The sequence below is a fragment of the Moschus berezovskii genome, chromosome 11 (assembly GCF_049115385.1).
Source record: "Moschus berezovskii isolate FMDL1 chromosome 11, NW_MosBer_1.0, whole genome shotgun sequence".
Taxonomy (NCBI): domain Eukaryota; kingdom Metazoa; phylum Chordata; class Mammalia; order Artiodactyla; family Moschidae; genus Moschus; species Moschus berezovskii.
This window is the reverse complement of record NC_142470.1, coordinates 18,487,225-18,503,449: the sequence shown is the minus strand read 5'-3', so window position 1 is coordinate 18,503,449 and position 16,225 is coordinate 18,487,225. Positions and strand designations below refer to the sequence as shown.

General features: G+C 44.0%; 1 protein-coding gene across 9 annotated transcripts in view; it reads left to right on the top strand.

Moving 5' to 3' along the window:
• The first annotated feature begins 3,289 nt into the window (after nucleotides 1-3,289).
• The window catches only part of KIDINS220 (kinase D interacting substrate 220), a 92,696-nt gene continuing 79,760 nt past the window's right edge, over nucleotides 3,290-16,225 (top strand). For 8 of the 9 annotated variants that reach the window (XM_088841178.1, XM_088841176.1, XM_088841174.1 and 5 more), the window contains exons 1-2: nucleotides 3,290-3,454; nucleotides 9,499-9,642. In XM_088841178.1, the coding sequence (XP_088697304.1) occupies nucleotides 9,535-9,642 (108 nt within the window). In that variant the 5' untranslated portion in view covers nucleotides 3,290-3,454; nucleotides 9,499-9,534. Of the gene's footprint in view, nucleotides 3,455-3,795; nucleotides 3,819-9,498; nucleotides 9,643-16,225 lie in introns of those variants that run through there. The other variant, XM_088841171.1, reaches the window with a different exon arrangement.

The window sequence follows — 16,225 nt, the reverse complement described above, 5'->3', positions numbered from 1 at the left end:
GTATTCCAGTTGTCCCCAAGATTGGTGCCCTGGTTGTATCTGTTCAGTGCCACTCCCTGTGGTTCATACCTGGAGGGCAGGAGCTGGCCTAAAGCTTGTTGTGGAGCAGCTTGTTGTGGAGCAGCTGGTTCACCAACCAGGGGGTGCTGCTGGAGTGAGAGATTACTGGGTGAAGGGGCTGGGGTGGCAGTGGTGAGGGAGGCTGGAAGGTGAGGTCATGGGGGCAGTTCTTCTAAAAGAGATGTTCGATAGGGGGAGTGCTCAGGGATTCGAGATCCCCGTGTCCCCGAGGCATCATTTGCCAGCCCACACACCTCATGGAGACCTGGCAGTGTCCACCTGCTGATACATAATCCACATTTTCCCTTTGGTTCCACAAACTCATCCAGAAAGCCTGTCAAAATCCCCAGGGAAGAGCCAGTCTGTGCTGAAGAGTAGCTCAGAATGCCAAAAAACTCAAAGGCAAGGCTTAATGTATAGATAATGTTCTTAGAAGCACAGCAACCTGGATTTTCCCAGTACTGAAAACGCTGGAAATAAATTTAACCATTGAAAGATGAGAGTTCAGCTTTTTCGTGCATGGTATCTTAGAAGGTGTCAGGAAGTCTAGTGAGTCTCATCTCATTTTTAATATTGTTGCTCATGGATTCTTAACCATGTTTTGCGTTACAGGCCTTTTTGGAAGACAGGTAAGACCTATGATTCTCTTTTCACAATATATTTAGTTTGATAAAATAAATATGATTACAAAAGACACCAAATACTTTGCCAACAAATGTACATATAGTCAAAGCTATGGTTTTTCCAGTAGTCATGTATGGATGTGAGAGTTGGACTATAAAGAAAGCTGAGCGCCGAAGAATTGATGCTTTTCAACCATGGTGTTGGAGAAGACTCTTGTGAGTCCCTTGGACTGCAAGGAGATCAAACCAGTCAATCCTGAAGGAAATCAGCCCTGAATATTCATTGGAAGGACTGATGCTGAAGCTCCAATACTTTGGCCACCTGATGCCAAGAGCCGACTCATTAGAAAAGACCCTGATGCTGGGAAAGACTGAAAGCAGAGAAGGGGACGACAGAGGATGAGATGGTTGGATGGCATCACCAATTGCATGGACATGCATTTAAGTAAGCTCCAGGAGATGGTGAAGGACAGGGAAGCCCAGAGTGCTACAGTCCATGGGGTTGCAAAAGAGTCGGACACAACTGAGTGACTGAAAAGCAACAACAAAAGACACCATAATATTAAAATGCACTCATTAAAATATAAAAAAGAACACCACCACAACAATAACAACAAAAGAGAGCTTGTCAAATGCCTTGCTGATTTTTTAGATGGTTCATTATGATGAAAGCTCCAGCTCCCATACTGGGGCCATAGATCCCTATGAAACCACAGATTCCAGTTCCCCTGTTGCTCTCACAAACAGTCCTACTAAAAGGCCGCCTGCTCTCCTCTGCAGGTCCTCAAAAGATTGTTTGACATTGAAAAAGGACATTAACATTTGAAATCACTTATCTGGACACACTGGGATAAAACCGAAGATTGAGAACAGTGTTTCATAGGGATCAGCTATGGAGATATTTTACAAATCTCCAGCAAGAGTCAAGTTTTGATTTTTTAAAAATGAACTAAGGATGATTCTGATGGACCAAGTTTGGGCATTACTGAAAGGCATCTCCTAATGAATCAATCTGACAACTTATGGAGAAAGCCAACAAAGAGCCAATATTCAGTCCCACATCAGGTGTGGATGCCTGGGACCATGAGAGGGCACCCAAAGTGTGTGATAGAGTCTTAAATTGAGTATTTTCTTCCTGGAAGGCTTGCCAAGGTCACTCACTACTCTAAACCAGGTGAGGGAAACTGGTGTGGAATAAGGATGGAGTGAACTTACAGTGGGGGAGAGACAGGCTAAACATGCTTTAACACGTACTTTCTAGTACCTCCTGTGCCCCAGGACTGTAGACTAAGAAGTTAATACAGAAGATGGATGATGAACTCTTCTTGAGGTCACACAGAAAGCTACACAAGAGAGGACCCCTTAGACCGCCTCCTAAAAGACAAAAAGAATTCATCTGTCAGACTCAGCTGGACAAGAAGTGGAGAGGAAATCCAGCGGGAGAGAGAACAGCACTCTGGAAACAAAGTGGAGATGAGACGGAGTATAGCCCGATGTTCCAGGAACTGAACTTGCCAGCATGGGATGGGGGCAGGGGAGAGTGGCGGACAGTAGGACGGCAAGATGTCTGGCAGGGGCAAGCTCCAGGGGAGCCTCGTGTGTTAAGTTCTATTCAGGAATTTGTTCTATGGAAACTGAAGGCTGCTGAGAAGTTTTATCTAAGTGACACGATCCCCAATCTCCTGGGGAAACAGTGGGGCGCCAGCAGAGGCAGGGGAGGGTAATTGGGGGCTTTTGATATAGTCCTGCTGGGGAGCTTCTGAAGGCTTTAAGCAGATCAGGGGTGATGAAAGTGGCTGTAGTCAGGCAGTGGGCTGACTGGGTGACAACAGGGAGGGGCAGAGGAGGGGGTGTGTATCTTCCCAATTCCTGTCGTGGTGGAGGGAGACAGGAGGCAGGTCCCCTGCCAGCGTCAGTACACCAGAGTCACACCAGGTGTCATCACACCAGAGAATCACACCAGGTCGGAGGCTGAGGATTCCAGCGCTGAGCTTTAAACCCTGGAAACAATCAACCAATTTGAGGGAGGCGAAATGCGAGAAAAATTAGGAGAATCAGAGTCACAGAAGCCCAGGGAAGGGAATATTCCAGGAGGCAGTGGTCAAGGAAACTGTGAGTGGAAAAGCTGTCAATCTCGTTTGGCAGCAGGCAGGTCAGAGGTCCTTTGTGCCGAGGCCGGGGTGAGGCTGGGCTGCGGTATTGCTGAGGGTGGAAATGAGAAAGCGGGCAGGCGGTGGTTCTGGGCGCCAGGATTACAGACTCCGCAGGGGATCTGGGTTCGGGAGGGATTTCAGCCGGCCTTCACCGGCAATGTGTTTTGAAGTTAGATTGCGGTTTATTCCCCTGCTTAGGCTTTGATGATAATGGTGAGCAGGGATAATAAACTCGCCAGAATATGAAGAGTGACAGTGACGATGAGTTATATACTGTTTGGGGCGTTTGCCAAAATACATCTATTTGGAGGTTGGCGAGGAGGTGCCGAGCGCCGCCGGCCTCTCCGGCACCCGCCCGCCGGCGCCCGCAGCCCCGCCTCCTTCGGGCTCCCGGGTCGGCCGACAGGGGGCGTGGCCATCCGTCACCCCGCCCCGCAGCCCAGCGTCACGTGACCTGTCAGTTCTGGGCGATAGCTTGAAAATGGCCGCCGGGGGTGGTGAGGGGAACGCGCCGAAAGCCGCGGTCACCCCGTTTCTAGTCTTCTGACAGCCCCTGCGGCAAAGCGGCTCCTTTCCGCCTCAGCGGTGGGCGCCGTTCTGGGGCCAGGTTGTGAGACGGTCAGTGTGGTGGTCCGCGGGGAGGGGCGGGGTGTGTGTGTGTGTGTGTGTGGTGAGGGGGGCGAGGCCGGTAGGAAAGCAGCCTGGTTTGTACGGGGCTGTCGCCGAGCGGCGGGCGGGCGGGGAGGGGGCGAAGGCCAGCTGAGGAAGGGTGAGGCCGGGTGTGGGGAAGGGAGCGCGGGCGCGTGAGGAGGGGGCGGCGCAGGGCGCGCGGCTGGGGAAGGTCGGGGGCTGGCGGGTGGGGGCGCGGGGCCCGGCTCTTGGGCCGATCCGCGCCTGCCGCGGGCGCTGGGACGGTCTCGGACTTGCTGTCCCAGGTGGCCAGCCTCTCCTGGGGCCGCGATGGGGGATGTGTGTGACACAGGTGGGTTTTGTTTTGTTTTTTTGGTTCGTTTGTTTTTCACGGGGCAGCCGCAGGCACACCCACCACCACTTCGAGAACCACCTTGGCCGGTCGCGGGAAGGCAGGCGTCCCAGGTTCCTTTCCCGGGGCTTTCCAAGGGCGTGGTGGTGGGGTTTCTCGTTTTTTGTTTTCTCACCGGGCTCCATTACTCCATTGTCCGCTGCAGGCCGTTATTTCAGCTAAGTATCAGCGAGCCATTGATTACGATGCTTCCATAATTTCTTTATAGCGAAGCGACTTCTTTGTCAGCCACTGACGTTCGGTTAGTTTTCCTTCAGATTGTTTTGACATATAGAAAGGTTTAAACCTATTATTATTTAAACCTCTTTCATTAGTAACTATGGAGCCGTCTTTGGTAGCCGCTAGGGGCACCGGTTTAAAATGTGGCTTTCTCATCCTTACCCTCAGAATTCCCATTCAGCAGACCTGGGGTGTGGCTCAATATTCCCACCCCCCATCTCCACCTTCCGATGGGTAATTCTAGTGCGTTTTGTCACTGCCTCAACTTGGACAACACTGAGGGTGAAACGTCTAAATTTTTTTTAAAGCGCCTGAGGAGATCTGATGCAGAGCCAAGGTGGAGAAATGCGGCGGCAAGGTTGTGTTCTTTGTTCTCTAGCTTTACCAGCATGGAAGCCATCAGAATCATTTTGCAGTGTTTGTTAAATGTCAGTTTCTGGGCCCCAGATCTACTGGGGGAAAAGCCCAAGGAATCTCAGTATTGGCAACTTTGCATACAAGTTTGAAAACCTTTGTTTTACACTGAGTGATTTCCAGATTTGTTTTTCCTAATCCTGGATGGATTCTCCAACTGAGGTTTTTTGGAGCACCTCACATTCAGCCTGGTCTTGTTCACCTAGCAAGGGTGGTGGGGAAGGAGGGGGCGGTAACCAAGCAGAGGAAAGTCCTGAAACTTTCTCCTGACTTTTTTTTTGGTAATGGGACCACCATCTTCCCATCTCTGGTGTTTGGTATCTAGTCATCTTTGACCTTGTCTTTCATTTCCAATCACATAATTTTTAAAATTTCTACATCCAGAATCTTTGTTCTAGATATTGTGGTAGGTCGAAGGGTCCAGTATGGGGGATTTTATCCTGTTCAAGTTCCTGTCTCTCATTTCTTCTCCATCCCTACCGCCTGTCCCCTCTCCCACAGGCTGTTTTGGTGGTTCCCTGACTGTCTGTCTCTAGGGTTCTGATTCTGGGCGGCACACACTACTGGGGGCAGTTTTTCCTGGGATCATGTGAGTGTCCATCCCCCTCTTCCCTGCTTTTGCTCAAGTTCTTTGTCAGTTTCTCTGTTACTGTGTTAGGGCTGTTTAGAAGGCAGGGAACAGAGATTTACTCTTTTACCTCAGTGAAAAGGTTATTTATAGGACTGACTGAGATCAGCAAGAAATTGGGATCTAAAGTAGCTCCCACCTTCTGTAGCTCTCTCAGCAGCCTCATTTGTTTTCTCTGGAGAAGTCTTTTTCTTGCTTCATATCTGTTGAGTCCTCTCTCTGCTGCCTGGCTGCCTCAAAACTGTAACATTTTGTTCTTGGCCTGTAATTACTGGGTATCTGGTTTCTAATTTCCAGGTTTAGAGAGAGGAATCTGATTGGCTAAACTTATCTTTTTGAACAGTCACATGTCCTCATATGCTCATTCCTGGATATGGCTGATGGTAGCAGAAAAAGGAGGGAGAGAGCAGACCCTCCGCTGGTCTGGGAGGAGGGTGGGTGGTCAGGGAGACCTCCCTGGAGGAAAGGACTTTGAAATTGAGACCTCTAGGCTGTCTCTGGCGGAGGCGGTGGGGATGGGGGTGGTGGGATGAAGTTGGGCAAATGAGTTTTTCTGGATAAGGGGAAGATCCTGTCTTCTAAAGGTGAAGGGGAGAATGGTTTGAAGCTGACAGGTAATTTCTGAGTGACAAGAGCAGAGGATGCACTCATATGGAGAAAGATTTGTCTGTGTGTGTGTGTGTGTGCGCGCGCGCACTCTCATGTGGAGAATGGGGGTGTGTGTATCTGTTTTGAGATAGATGAGAATAGTGTGTATTTGAGATAGGTGAGAATAGAACCTGTTAAAAGGATTCACTTAAGAGGGAAAGCAGAGCTGAAAGAAACCTCTGAGGGAGGGATGGGGCCCTTCCAAGAACATCATCTGATTTATGGGCACATTTGCCATCAAACTCTTGATTTGTTAGATGTCTGGCTAATGGGAGTCATTTTATAACTGTCAGCTGTGGCAGATGGTTTTGTCCTGTTCAGTTAATAAAATGTGATGTGACTTGATCAAATTCAGTTCAGACAACATTTGTCAGTTCTTTTAATATGCACAGGAAACTGTTTTAGGTACTTCTGAATTTGTGAAGGTGAGACTTGGGAAGTTGCTCGCATTGAGAAATTTAACAGTAAATAAGCGACAGGTGGATGAATGCAGAGATTACCAGATTTCAGGCATGTAATGTTCAACGATCAGTAAGGTCTGCCCTAGTATCTGCCCCCCTCCCCTACACAAAGCAGAACAGCATCTAACGCAGCGCTCCTCAACGTTTTTGGCACCAGGTACTAGTTTCCTGGAAGACAGATTTTCCATGGACCCAGGGGGTGGGGGACAGTTTCCGGATGATTCTCATAGGGCGCTCACAACCTAGATCCCTCTCGCACGGTTCACAATAGGGTTCATGCTCCTGTGAGAATCTGATGCTGCCCCTGATCTGACAGGAGGTGGAGCTCAAGTGGTAATGCCAGTGCTGGGGAGTGGCCTCAAGTACAGATGAAGCTTCCTTTGCTCACCTCCTGCTGTGTGGCCTGGTTCCCAGTAGGCCCCAGTATGGGGGTGAGGGACCCCTGACCTAATGAACCCTCATGTAACCATCCCCCAAGTCCAGCCAACAGTTATCAATATTTTACCAATTTTATTTTGGCTGTTTGTTCCCCCGATACCCCTTTTCTCCTCCAGTACTTTAAAGAGCGCCGAGACTCTGTAGGGCAGGAATAGTGTATTGTTCAACTTACCAGTGATAACCTGAAGCACAGTGCATTGCAGATTATAGCCTTTAAGCAGGCTACTGTTAGATCCGACTGTTACTCAATTACAGCAGTGTAGAATTGCATGCATTTTCTCAGAATTATATAACAAAGAACATCGTTCCTTACTTGATTTGTTTAAAGGGTATCTTTCTGGTAGCTTAAGGCATGCAGCTTCAATTTCTAAGTTGGTTTTTAAAAATTTTTTTTACCATTTTCTGCTTAATCTTAGTCTGAAGGAATCTATGTCTGAAGTCGTAATCTTAGTCACTATCTATGATTGATGACTGTTAACTTTTATGTGTCTTAAAGTGATATACATACAATCCACATAATGGATTGGGGAGAGAAGTAACAAGATTTGAAAATCTGAGATTTTCAATTTTTTAAATGATTGGTCAATGTTTGTTACTACTTTCCTTTACTCATTCTAGTCTTGTGGGATTTTGTGCTGAGATAAAATATTTGATCCAAATAAGGACTTTGTCAGACATGTGTGTGTGTGTATTTACAAAGTAATTGCAAACTTACGGTCAACTTGTAAGACTAGTACAAACAACGCTCTTCTGTGCCTTAACCAGATTCACCAGGTGTAAAATTAAAAGTTAAGGTGCATATGGTCTCTGTAATTATATTCATATTAATTTCATGTGGGAGAGGCCTACGTGTGCAGGTCTGATGGAGGAGAAATTTAGACAGAAAAGCTAGCCAGAGGCCTAGACATGGCACAGTGCTTGGCATGTTCAAACAGTGACATAGTGAGGGAGAGGGGTAGGAGATGAGGTCAGCAGTGTTAACACCCTGTCACTTACAGTCATCTAGGCCAAGGTCAAACATTCGATTTTTACTTTGAGGGCTCTGGGAAGCCACTGGAGGACTTTGAGCAAGGAAGGATGGAATCTGACTCAGTACTGCTTAAGGTGTGGTTCTTCAGTCAGCACGCACAGTGGTAGCATCACCTGGGAGCTTGTTAAAGGTGCTGGGGCTGCATCCGGACTTACTTGTCAGAATCTCCAAGGAAAGGGTCCAGGCATCTCTTTCACAAGCTCTCCAGGAGATTCTGATGAATATGAAGATTTAAGACGCTCTGGCCCAGCTTACATTTTCAAAACATATCTATGGTTGCCCTGTGGAGGACAGACCATCAGGAAGGCAAAAAGGGAGGTAGGAAGACCAGTTGGGATCTAGGTGAGAGGTCACAGTGACTGGGCCAGGGTGGTTGTGATGGAGGTGGTGAGTAGGAATCAGATGTGAAGTGTATTTTATAAGTAGAACCGAAAGGTTTGATTGTAGATTGAATGTAGAGTGTAAGAGGAGGTGATGAGTCATTCATAATTCCAAGGTTTTGGCCTTAGAAGGATGGAGCTGGAGTGGCCATTTACTGATTGGGATTGTATAGCAGGGGGAACAGTGTAGTGCTTTCTCTTGTTTGTGGGTGATGAGGGGTGGGTTTGGGGGTTAGATCTGGAGTTTGGGGTTGTGGATGAGTTAAGGCAGGGAAGCCTGGTGTGCTGCAGTTCATGGGGTTTCAGAGTTGGACACAACTTAGTGACTGAACAACAATAATGAGTTAAGAGTGAGATGAGTTTGAATCTTAGGAAGAGGGGTTGGATATTTTGAACAGCTGAGCTCCAGGGCCTTGTTTTCACTCCTGCCAGTGGAGGTATATTTGTACAAGCCTGAGGTTCAGTTCAGTTCAGTCGCTCAGTCATGTCCGACTCTTTGCGACCCCATAAATCACAGCACGCCAGGCCTCCCTGTCCATCACCAACTCCCGGAGTTCACTCAAACTCATGTCCATTGAGACGGTGATGCCATCCAGCCATCTCATTCTCTGTCGTCCCCGTCTCCTCCCACCCCCAATCCCTCCTAGCATCAGACTCTTTTCCAGTGAGTCATCTTGTCACATGAGGTGGCCAAAGTATTGGAGTTTCAGCTTTAGCATCAATCCTTCCAGTGAACACCCAGGATTGATCTCCTTTAGAATGGACTAGTTGGATCTCCTTGCAGTCCAAGGGACTCTCAAGAGTCTTCTCCACCACCACAGTTCAAAAGCATCAATTCTTCGGCGCTCAGCTTTCTTCACAGTCCAACTCTCACATCCATACATGACCACGGGAAAAACCATAGCCTTGACTAGACGGACCTTGGTTGGCAAAGTAATGCCTCTGCTATTTAATATACTATCTAGGTTGGTCATAACTTTCCTTCCAAGGAGTAAGCGTCTTTTAATTTCATAGCTGCAGTCAGCATCTGCAGTGATTTTGGAGCCCCAAAAAATCAAGTCTGACACTGTTTCCACTGTTTCCCCATCTATTTCCCATGAAGTGATGGGACCAGATGCCATGATCGTTGTTTTCTGAATGTTGAGTTTTAAGCCAACCTTTTCACTCTCCTCTTTCACTTTCATCAAGAGACTTTTTCATTCCTCTTCACTTTCTGCCATAAGGGTGGTGTCATCTGCATATCTGAGGTTATTGATATTTCTCCCAGCAATCTTGATTCCAGCTTGTGCTTCTTCCAGCCCAGCGTTCCTCATGATGTACTCTGTTAGGAAAGATATAGTTAGTAGTATCCTTTTTTTCCCAATCCCAAATTACATGTATTTTGTCTAATCTGCTTTAACAGGTATTGGAATAAAGAAAACTATAGCTTTCTGTGAAAATGTCAGTTCTAATATCACAGAGTGTAATAAATTATGTAGAAGAAGAAAACATTCCTGCTTTGAAAGCTCTTCTTGAAAAATGCAAGGATGTCGATGAGAGAAATGAGGTAAGACCCAGTTTCTAAAGTTTAATTCTTCTTACAAATGTTTTTGGACTACCTACTAAGTAAGTGCAAAGCACTGTGCTAAAAGGGTAAAGGTAAGTAAGAAATACATAGTTCTTACCCTCAGTAATATTGACATAACTTTTCACAATTAAAAGTACTCTGAATTCTGTGCCTTTGAAATACACCTGAACTTCTGTAAATGACTGAACATTGAATTAATGATTTAGATTTATGATTGAGAATTGTAGTTGACTTTTTTTCCAGATAGAATAGTCACCATTCAAGAATGATTCAAGAATTATTACCGAAATCAAAAGTATTTCTAGAAAACTTTAGAAGGGCTTCTAATCACAATATTTTTATAAAAGATGAACCAGAAAAAATAGATTAACCAGACACTGTTAGGGCTTTTTGAAATATTTTCTTTATTGGAGCCTCAGCTGTCTTCCTTAGTTGTTTATTATACACATCTTGGGGTTTTAAAGACCTGCATCTTTAAGAGACAGCTAAATAGGTTGTGTGTTCTGTTTACTAAGATTGGGGAGTAAATATTTATTGTTTTCATTAACTTGTATTATATATTTCTGTTCAACAATCCTAGCAGATAAAATGGTAATTTTATCATGAACAGCTGAGCTGCAACATTTTAGGGACTAATAAACTTTTTGTATGAATTTTTTAAGTGGCACAGTATGGGTATTTTATAAAACTTAAGAAAAATAATTCTTTTTATTAGAACTATAGTTTCAATACAGTGTAATTTTTTTTTGCCTGTGAATAAGATGAATAAGGACTGATTTTATTTTTATAGAAATGTATATGTATGTATATATGTGCACTTATGTGTGTGTAGACCTGCAGGATTTTCTTTATGATTTTTTTTTACAGTGGGGAAAAAGTAAAATTTACTGTCTTAACCATAGTGTACTGTTCAGTAGTGTTCAGTGGTATTAAATAATTCACATCGTTGTCAAATATCTCCAGAATTTTTTAAAATCTGAAACTCCGTAACCGATATACAATTGCCTGTTGCCCTCACCCAGCCCCTGGTAACCACTGTTACACTTTCTATGAATTTGACTACTCTAGGCACTGAATATAAGTGGAACTGTACAGTGTTTGTCTTTTTGTGATTGAGCTTCCCTTATAGCTCAGTTGGTAAAGAATCTGCCTGCAGTGCAGGAGACCCCAGTTCAATTCCTGGGTTGGGAAGATCTGCTGGAGAAGAAATAGGCTACACATTTCAGTATTCTTGGGCTTCCCTTGTAGCTCAGCTGGTAAAGAATCCACCTGCAAAGTGGGAGACCTGGGTTCGATCCCTGGGTTGGAAAGATTCCCTGGAGAAGGGAAAGGCTATCCACTCCAGTATTCTGGCCAGAAAAGTCCATGGACTGTATCGTCTGTGGGGTCGCAAAGAGTCGGACACGACTGAGTGACTTTTCACTTATTTCATTTAGTATAACGTCCTAAGTGACATGTTGGTTCATCCATGTTGGAGCGTGTGACACGATTTCCTTCCATATTAAAGCTGAATACTATTCCATTATATGTAGAAGGGCTTCCCTGATAGCTCAGTTTGTAAAGAATCTGCCTGCAATGCGGAAGACCTGGGTTCAATCCTTGGGTTGAGAAGATCCCCTGGAGAAGGGAAGGGCTATCCACTCTAGTATTCTGGCCTAAGAAGTCCATGGACTGTATAGTCCATGGGGTCGCAAAGCATCAGACACGACTGAGTGACTTTTCACTTATTTCATTTAGTATAATGTCCTAAATGACTTGTTGGTTCATCCGTGTTGGAGCGTGTGATATGATTTCCTTCCATATTAAAGCTGAATACTATTCCATTATATGTAGAAAGGTTTCCCTGATAGCTCAGTTTGTAAAGAATCTGCCTGCAATGTGGAAGACCTGGGTTCAATCCCTGGGTTGGGAAAATCCTCTGGAGAAGGGAAGAGCTACCCATTCCTATAGTCTGGCCTGGAGAATTCCATGAACTGTATAGTCTATGGGGTTGCAAAGAGTTGGGCATGACTGAGCGACTCTCACTTTCATATGTAGATACCATATTGTGTTTATACATTTATACACTGATAGACATTCCGGTTGTTTCCTTTTCTTGGCTGTTGTGGATAGTGCTGCATGAACATGGGTATGTGAATATTATAAATGTTTTCAAAGCTACTGAATCAACAGTTATTACATTATTGTTATTATTGACAGTACCTAATTTTATTAAATATTAGTTGTCATTGAAAAATCATGGTATAAAAATTTTATTAGAGTAATACAATTATGATAGTGAAGTGAAGTGAAGTCACTCAGTCGTGTCCGACTCTTTGCGACCCCGTGGACTGTAGCCTACCAGGCTTCTCTGTCCATGGGATTCTCCAGGCAAGAGTACTGGAGTGGGTTACCATTTCCTTCTCCAGGGGATCTTCCCGACCCAGGGATCGAACCCAGGTCTCCCGCATTGGAGGCAGACGCTTTAACCTCTGAGCCACCAGGGAAGCCCAATTATGATAACTCATGTTTTATTCAGTATTTATGTAAATATGGTAATAGTTCTGTATACTTAGCTCATTTAATTTGCATAGCAGTTCTCTGAAGAATTATACTTATTTATCTCAACTTACAAATAAATGACTTACTCTCTCAGATTCCGCCCGAAGATACTCCTGGTGAAATCCACATTAAATGCTGTTCTATCTAACATCAAACAGGCTATGATTTGTTTATGCCCTTTTGTCTTCCTTTGAGTCTTCAGAATAAGTTCATCTAATGACGATGTCTGTATTTTCAGTGTTTATATATTGCACAAACTGTATTTTGGTTAGTTTACATCTTTATTCCCTTCTATGCTAAGGGTCGGACACGACTGAGCGACTTCACTTTCACTTTTCACTTTCACACATTGGAGAAGGAAATGGCAACCCACTCCAGTGTTCTTGCCTGGAGAATCCCAGGGATGGGGGAGCCTGGTGGGCTTCCGTCTATGGGGTCACACAGAGTCGGACACGACTGAAGTGACTTAGCAGCAGCAGCAGCAGCATGGTTATTAATAGTTAACAGTTGTTGCACATAAATGAGATAAAATTTATAATTGGAGATTGTTCATTGTTCTAAAAGAGCTGCTTATGGAAGTAGTCATTCTATTGTCATTTATTAATATATTTGGAATACTGATAGTTTAAAAGATGAAGCTTTACTTCATAGATCCTTTCTTTGGGAATATTGCGAAAATAGCTTCACTTGGAAGGAGAAAAATAATACACAATAAGCACAAAATTGTATTGATCTTATTCACACAAAGAATGAAGTGTATTTGGTAAAAAAACATAACATGTTATCAGGCATGCAGTAGCATTTAAAGAGTTTTAATGATATTTACCTCTAGTTTAGTATTATGTCAGTTAAAATTGGAATTTTAAAATAATACTTTGAAGCAACCCGGCATTGTTAAATTATGACTCAATGTGAAGGTTACAGAGAAAGTAACTTTTTCAAGGCCTTTTTTTGTTTGTTTTTTAGCATTTTGCTTCAACAGCTTCTGATAAAATTTAATATTTATAGAATTCCAAAGAGTTGCTTAGACTTTCTTTCCTTCTTTCTCACCTTTAAAAAGTGAAGTACTTAATTACCTCATTTAATGTGTTTGGTTATCAGTTTTCTAAAGGTTTCTTAAATGTTATCAATAAAAGAAAATAATGTGGGGGAAACTGCCTGTTGCTGTCCTTAGCATATAATTGGTTACAATTAGTAAATACCAGTTTTCTCCCTTCTTTCCTTTCTACTTTATTTGTAAACTAGATAAAATTCTTGGCCTTTGAATATTGTCAGTGATGGCAAGTCTTTGCCCTTTGTATGAATATTCTCTATGATGGCAAGTCTTTGCCTTTTGTAGAGTAGTGAAGGGCTTTACTTTAACTTTATTTTTGAAAAGAGCAAAAAGTCACTCTCAGCTCTTCTTGATACAGGGGTGTAGTGTTGAGGTTGAACATTATTCTCCTGTTGAAGAAAGTGAAATGGGACTCTTAAGTTCAAGAGATGAATTTTGTCACGTGCATACAAGTAGAGACCCTGAAGGAAAGTTCAAAGGAGGATTTAAAAATGTTTTACTTTCACTATAATTATTGGAAGAAGTCGCTATCCTCAGAATGCCACTGCTTTAAAGGGCAATAGTTATTTAGGTCCAGTGAGGTGGCTCAGACAGTAAAGAATCTCCCTGCAATGTGGGAGACCTGGGTTCAATCCCTGGATTGGGAAGATCCCCTAGAGGAGGGCATGGCAACCTACTCCAGTATTCTTGCCTGGAGAATCCCTGTGGTCAGAGGAACCTGGCAGGCTACATACAGTCCATGGGGTCACAGAGAGTCGGACATGACTGAGCGACTGAGCACAACACAGCACAGCACACCTGAATACAATGGGACTACCCAGGAACTGGGAAGACCAAAAAGATGCTGAATAGGAAATGTTTTTGCATTGTAGCTTCTGGGAAGCTAGATAAAGCATGGTACCTGCTGTGGGGAACTTCAGTTGGCATGGCAGTGTTCTGTTTTGGTGTGTTTTGGTTTGAGGTTCTTACCAGTAGAGTAGGGGTTCTATGAGTTATGTGATCCTGTGTTTTTTGGGAAAGAAATGGACTTGAGATTTGCTGAGATGTGTGTTAGGTAGGGAAGATGTGTGTTAGGCGGGTTAGGTTGGGAAGGGGCCTTTAGTGATTCACATTGAAGTAAAATAATCAAGTTGTCATGACTGTTAGTTTCTAAGTCACTGTCTCTACAACTGTAGTTACTGGATGGGTTAAGCCAGAACTAATAGAATAAATATGTTTTGTGATAAGGCACAACTTACAAGGTAAATATCATTGTCTTTTCGGATTAATAAAACTTAAGGCAGCCTTTCCTGAGAATCAGTTATTTATTTGGATAATGAAGCTACAAAAGTTTAAGGATTGCTTTTGAGTGCATATAACAGCTCCCCAAATAGTGGCTTAATCAAATTAAGGTCTTACTTTTCTCATGTAATGACAAGCTGGAGGAGCCATTCCAAAGTTGGTACAATGAATGGTCTCAGGATATCTTCCCAGGCTCCTTCTGCCCTTCTGGCTACTCCTATGCGTTCTAGTTATTCCCATCAGCTATCTTGATACAACTGCAGCATTGTGTCCACATATCAGGCAAGAAGGAAAAGGGTACAGGCCAGTTGAGTTGGTCTAATTACCAAGCTTTCCCGGGAGATCTCATTAGAGTGGTAGCATGGATGGTTTCCAACTGCAAGTAAGGCTGAACAATGTAGGTTTTTTTCACTGAGCAGACTGCCACCCCCAACAAAATCTTGTCGCTGTAGATATTGGGTAGACAAATGGTAGTTTCTGCAAGAGAAATTTATGACTATTCAAGTCTCATTTAGCTTGTTTCTAGTTAATCACATTTATACCCACTTTCTTTTTGTATTTGGTTTGTATATAGTTTTTTAATACACATCTAATTTATTTTTTCCCTCATACTCTAAAAGCACCTTTCTTTGAAAACTATCTGAAATGTGCCTTTGACCACAGAAGGTGAACAGAAAGCGCCCAAGTCTTTGGAATTGCAGTTTTGAAAACTGATGTGCAAGTCTATATCCTTCAGTTCAGTTCAGTCACTCAGTTGTGTCCGACTCTTTGCGACCCCATGAACAGCAGCACACCAGGCCTCCCTGTCTATCACCAAAACTGGAGTTTACCCAAACTCATGTCCATTGAGTTGGTGATGCCATCCAACCATCATCCTCTGTCGTCCCCTTCTCCTCCCACCCTCAATCTTTCCCAGCATCAGGGTCTTTTCAAAAGAGTCAGCTCTCCGCATCAGGTGGCCAGAATACTGGAGTTTCAGCTTCGTCATCAGTTCAGTTCAGTTGCTCAGTTGTGTCCGACTCTGTGATCCTGTGAACCACAGCACGCCAGGCCTCCCTGTCCATCAAAAACTCCCGGAGTCCACCCAAACCCATGTCCAAAGAGTCGATGATGCCATCCCATCATCTCATCCTCTGTTGTCCCCTTCTCCTCCTACCCTCAATCTTTCCCAGCATCAGGGTCTTTTCCAGTGAGTCAGCTCTTCGCATGAGGTGGCCAAAGTATTGGAGTTTCAGCTTCCAGTGAACACCCAGGACTGATCTTTAGGATGGACTGGTTGGATCTCCTTGCAGTCCAAGGGACTCTCAAGAGTCTTCTCCAACACCACAGTTCAAAAGCATCAATTCTTCTTCGCTCAGCTTTCTTCACAGTCCAACTCTCACATCCATACATGACCACTGGAAAACCATAGCCTTGACTAGGTGGATGTTTGTTGGCAAAGTAATGTCTCTGCTTTTTAATATGCTATCAAGGTTGGTCATAACTTTCCTTCCAAGCAGTAAGCGTCTTTTATTTTCATGGCTACAATCAGCATCTGCAGTGATTTTGGAGCCCAGAAAAATAAAGTCTGACAGTTTCCACTGTTTCCCCATCTATTTCCCATGAAGTGATGGGACCAGATGCCATGATCTTTGCTTTCTGAATGTTGAGCTTTAAGTCAACTTTTCCACTCTCCTTTTTCACTTT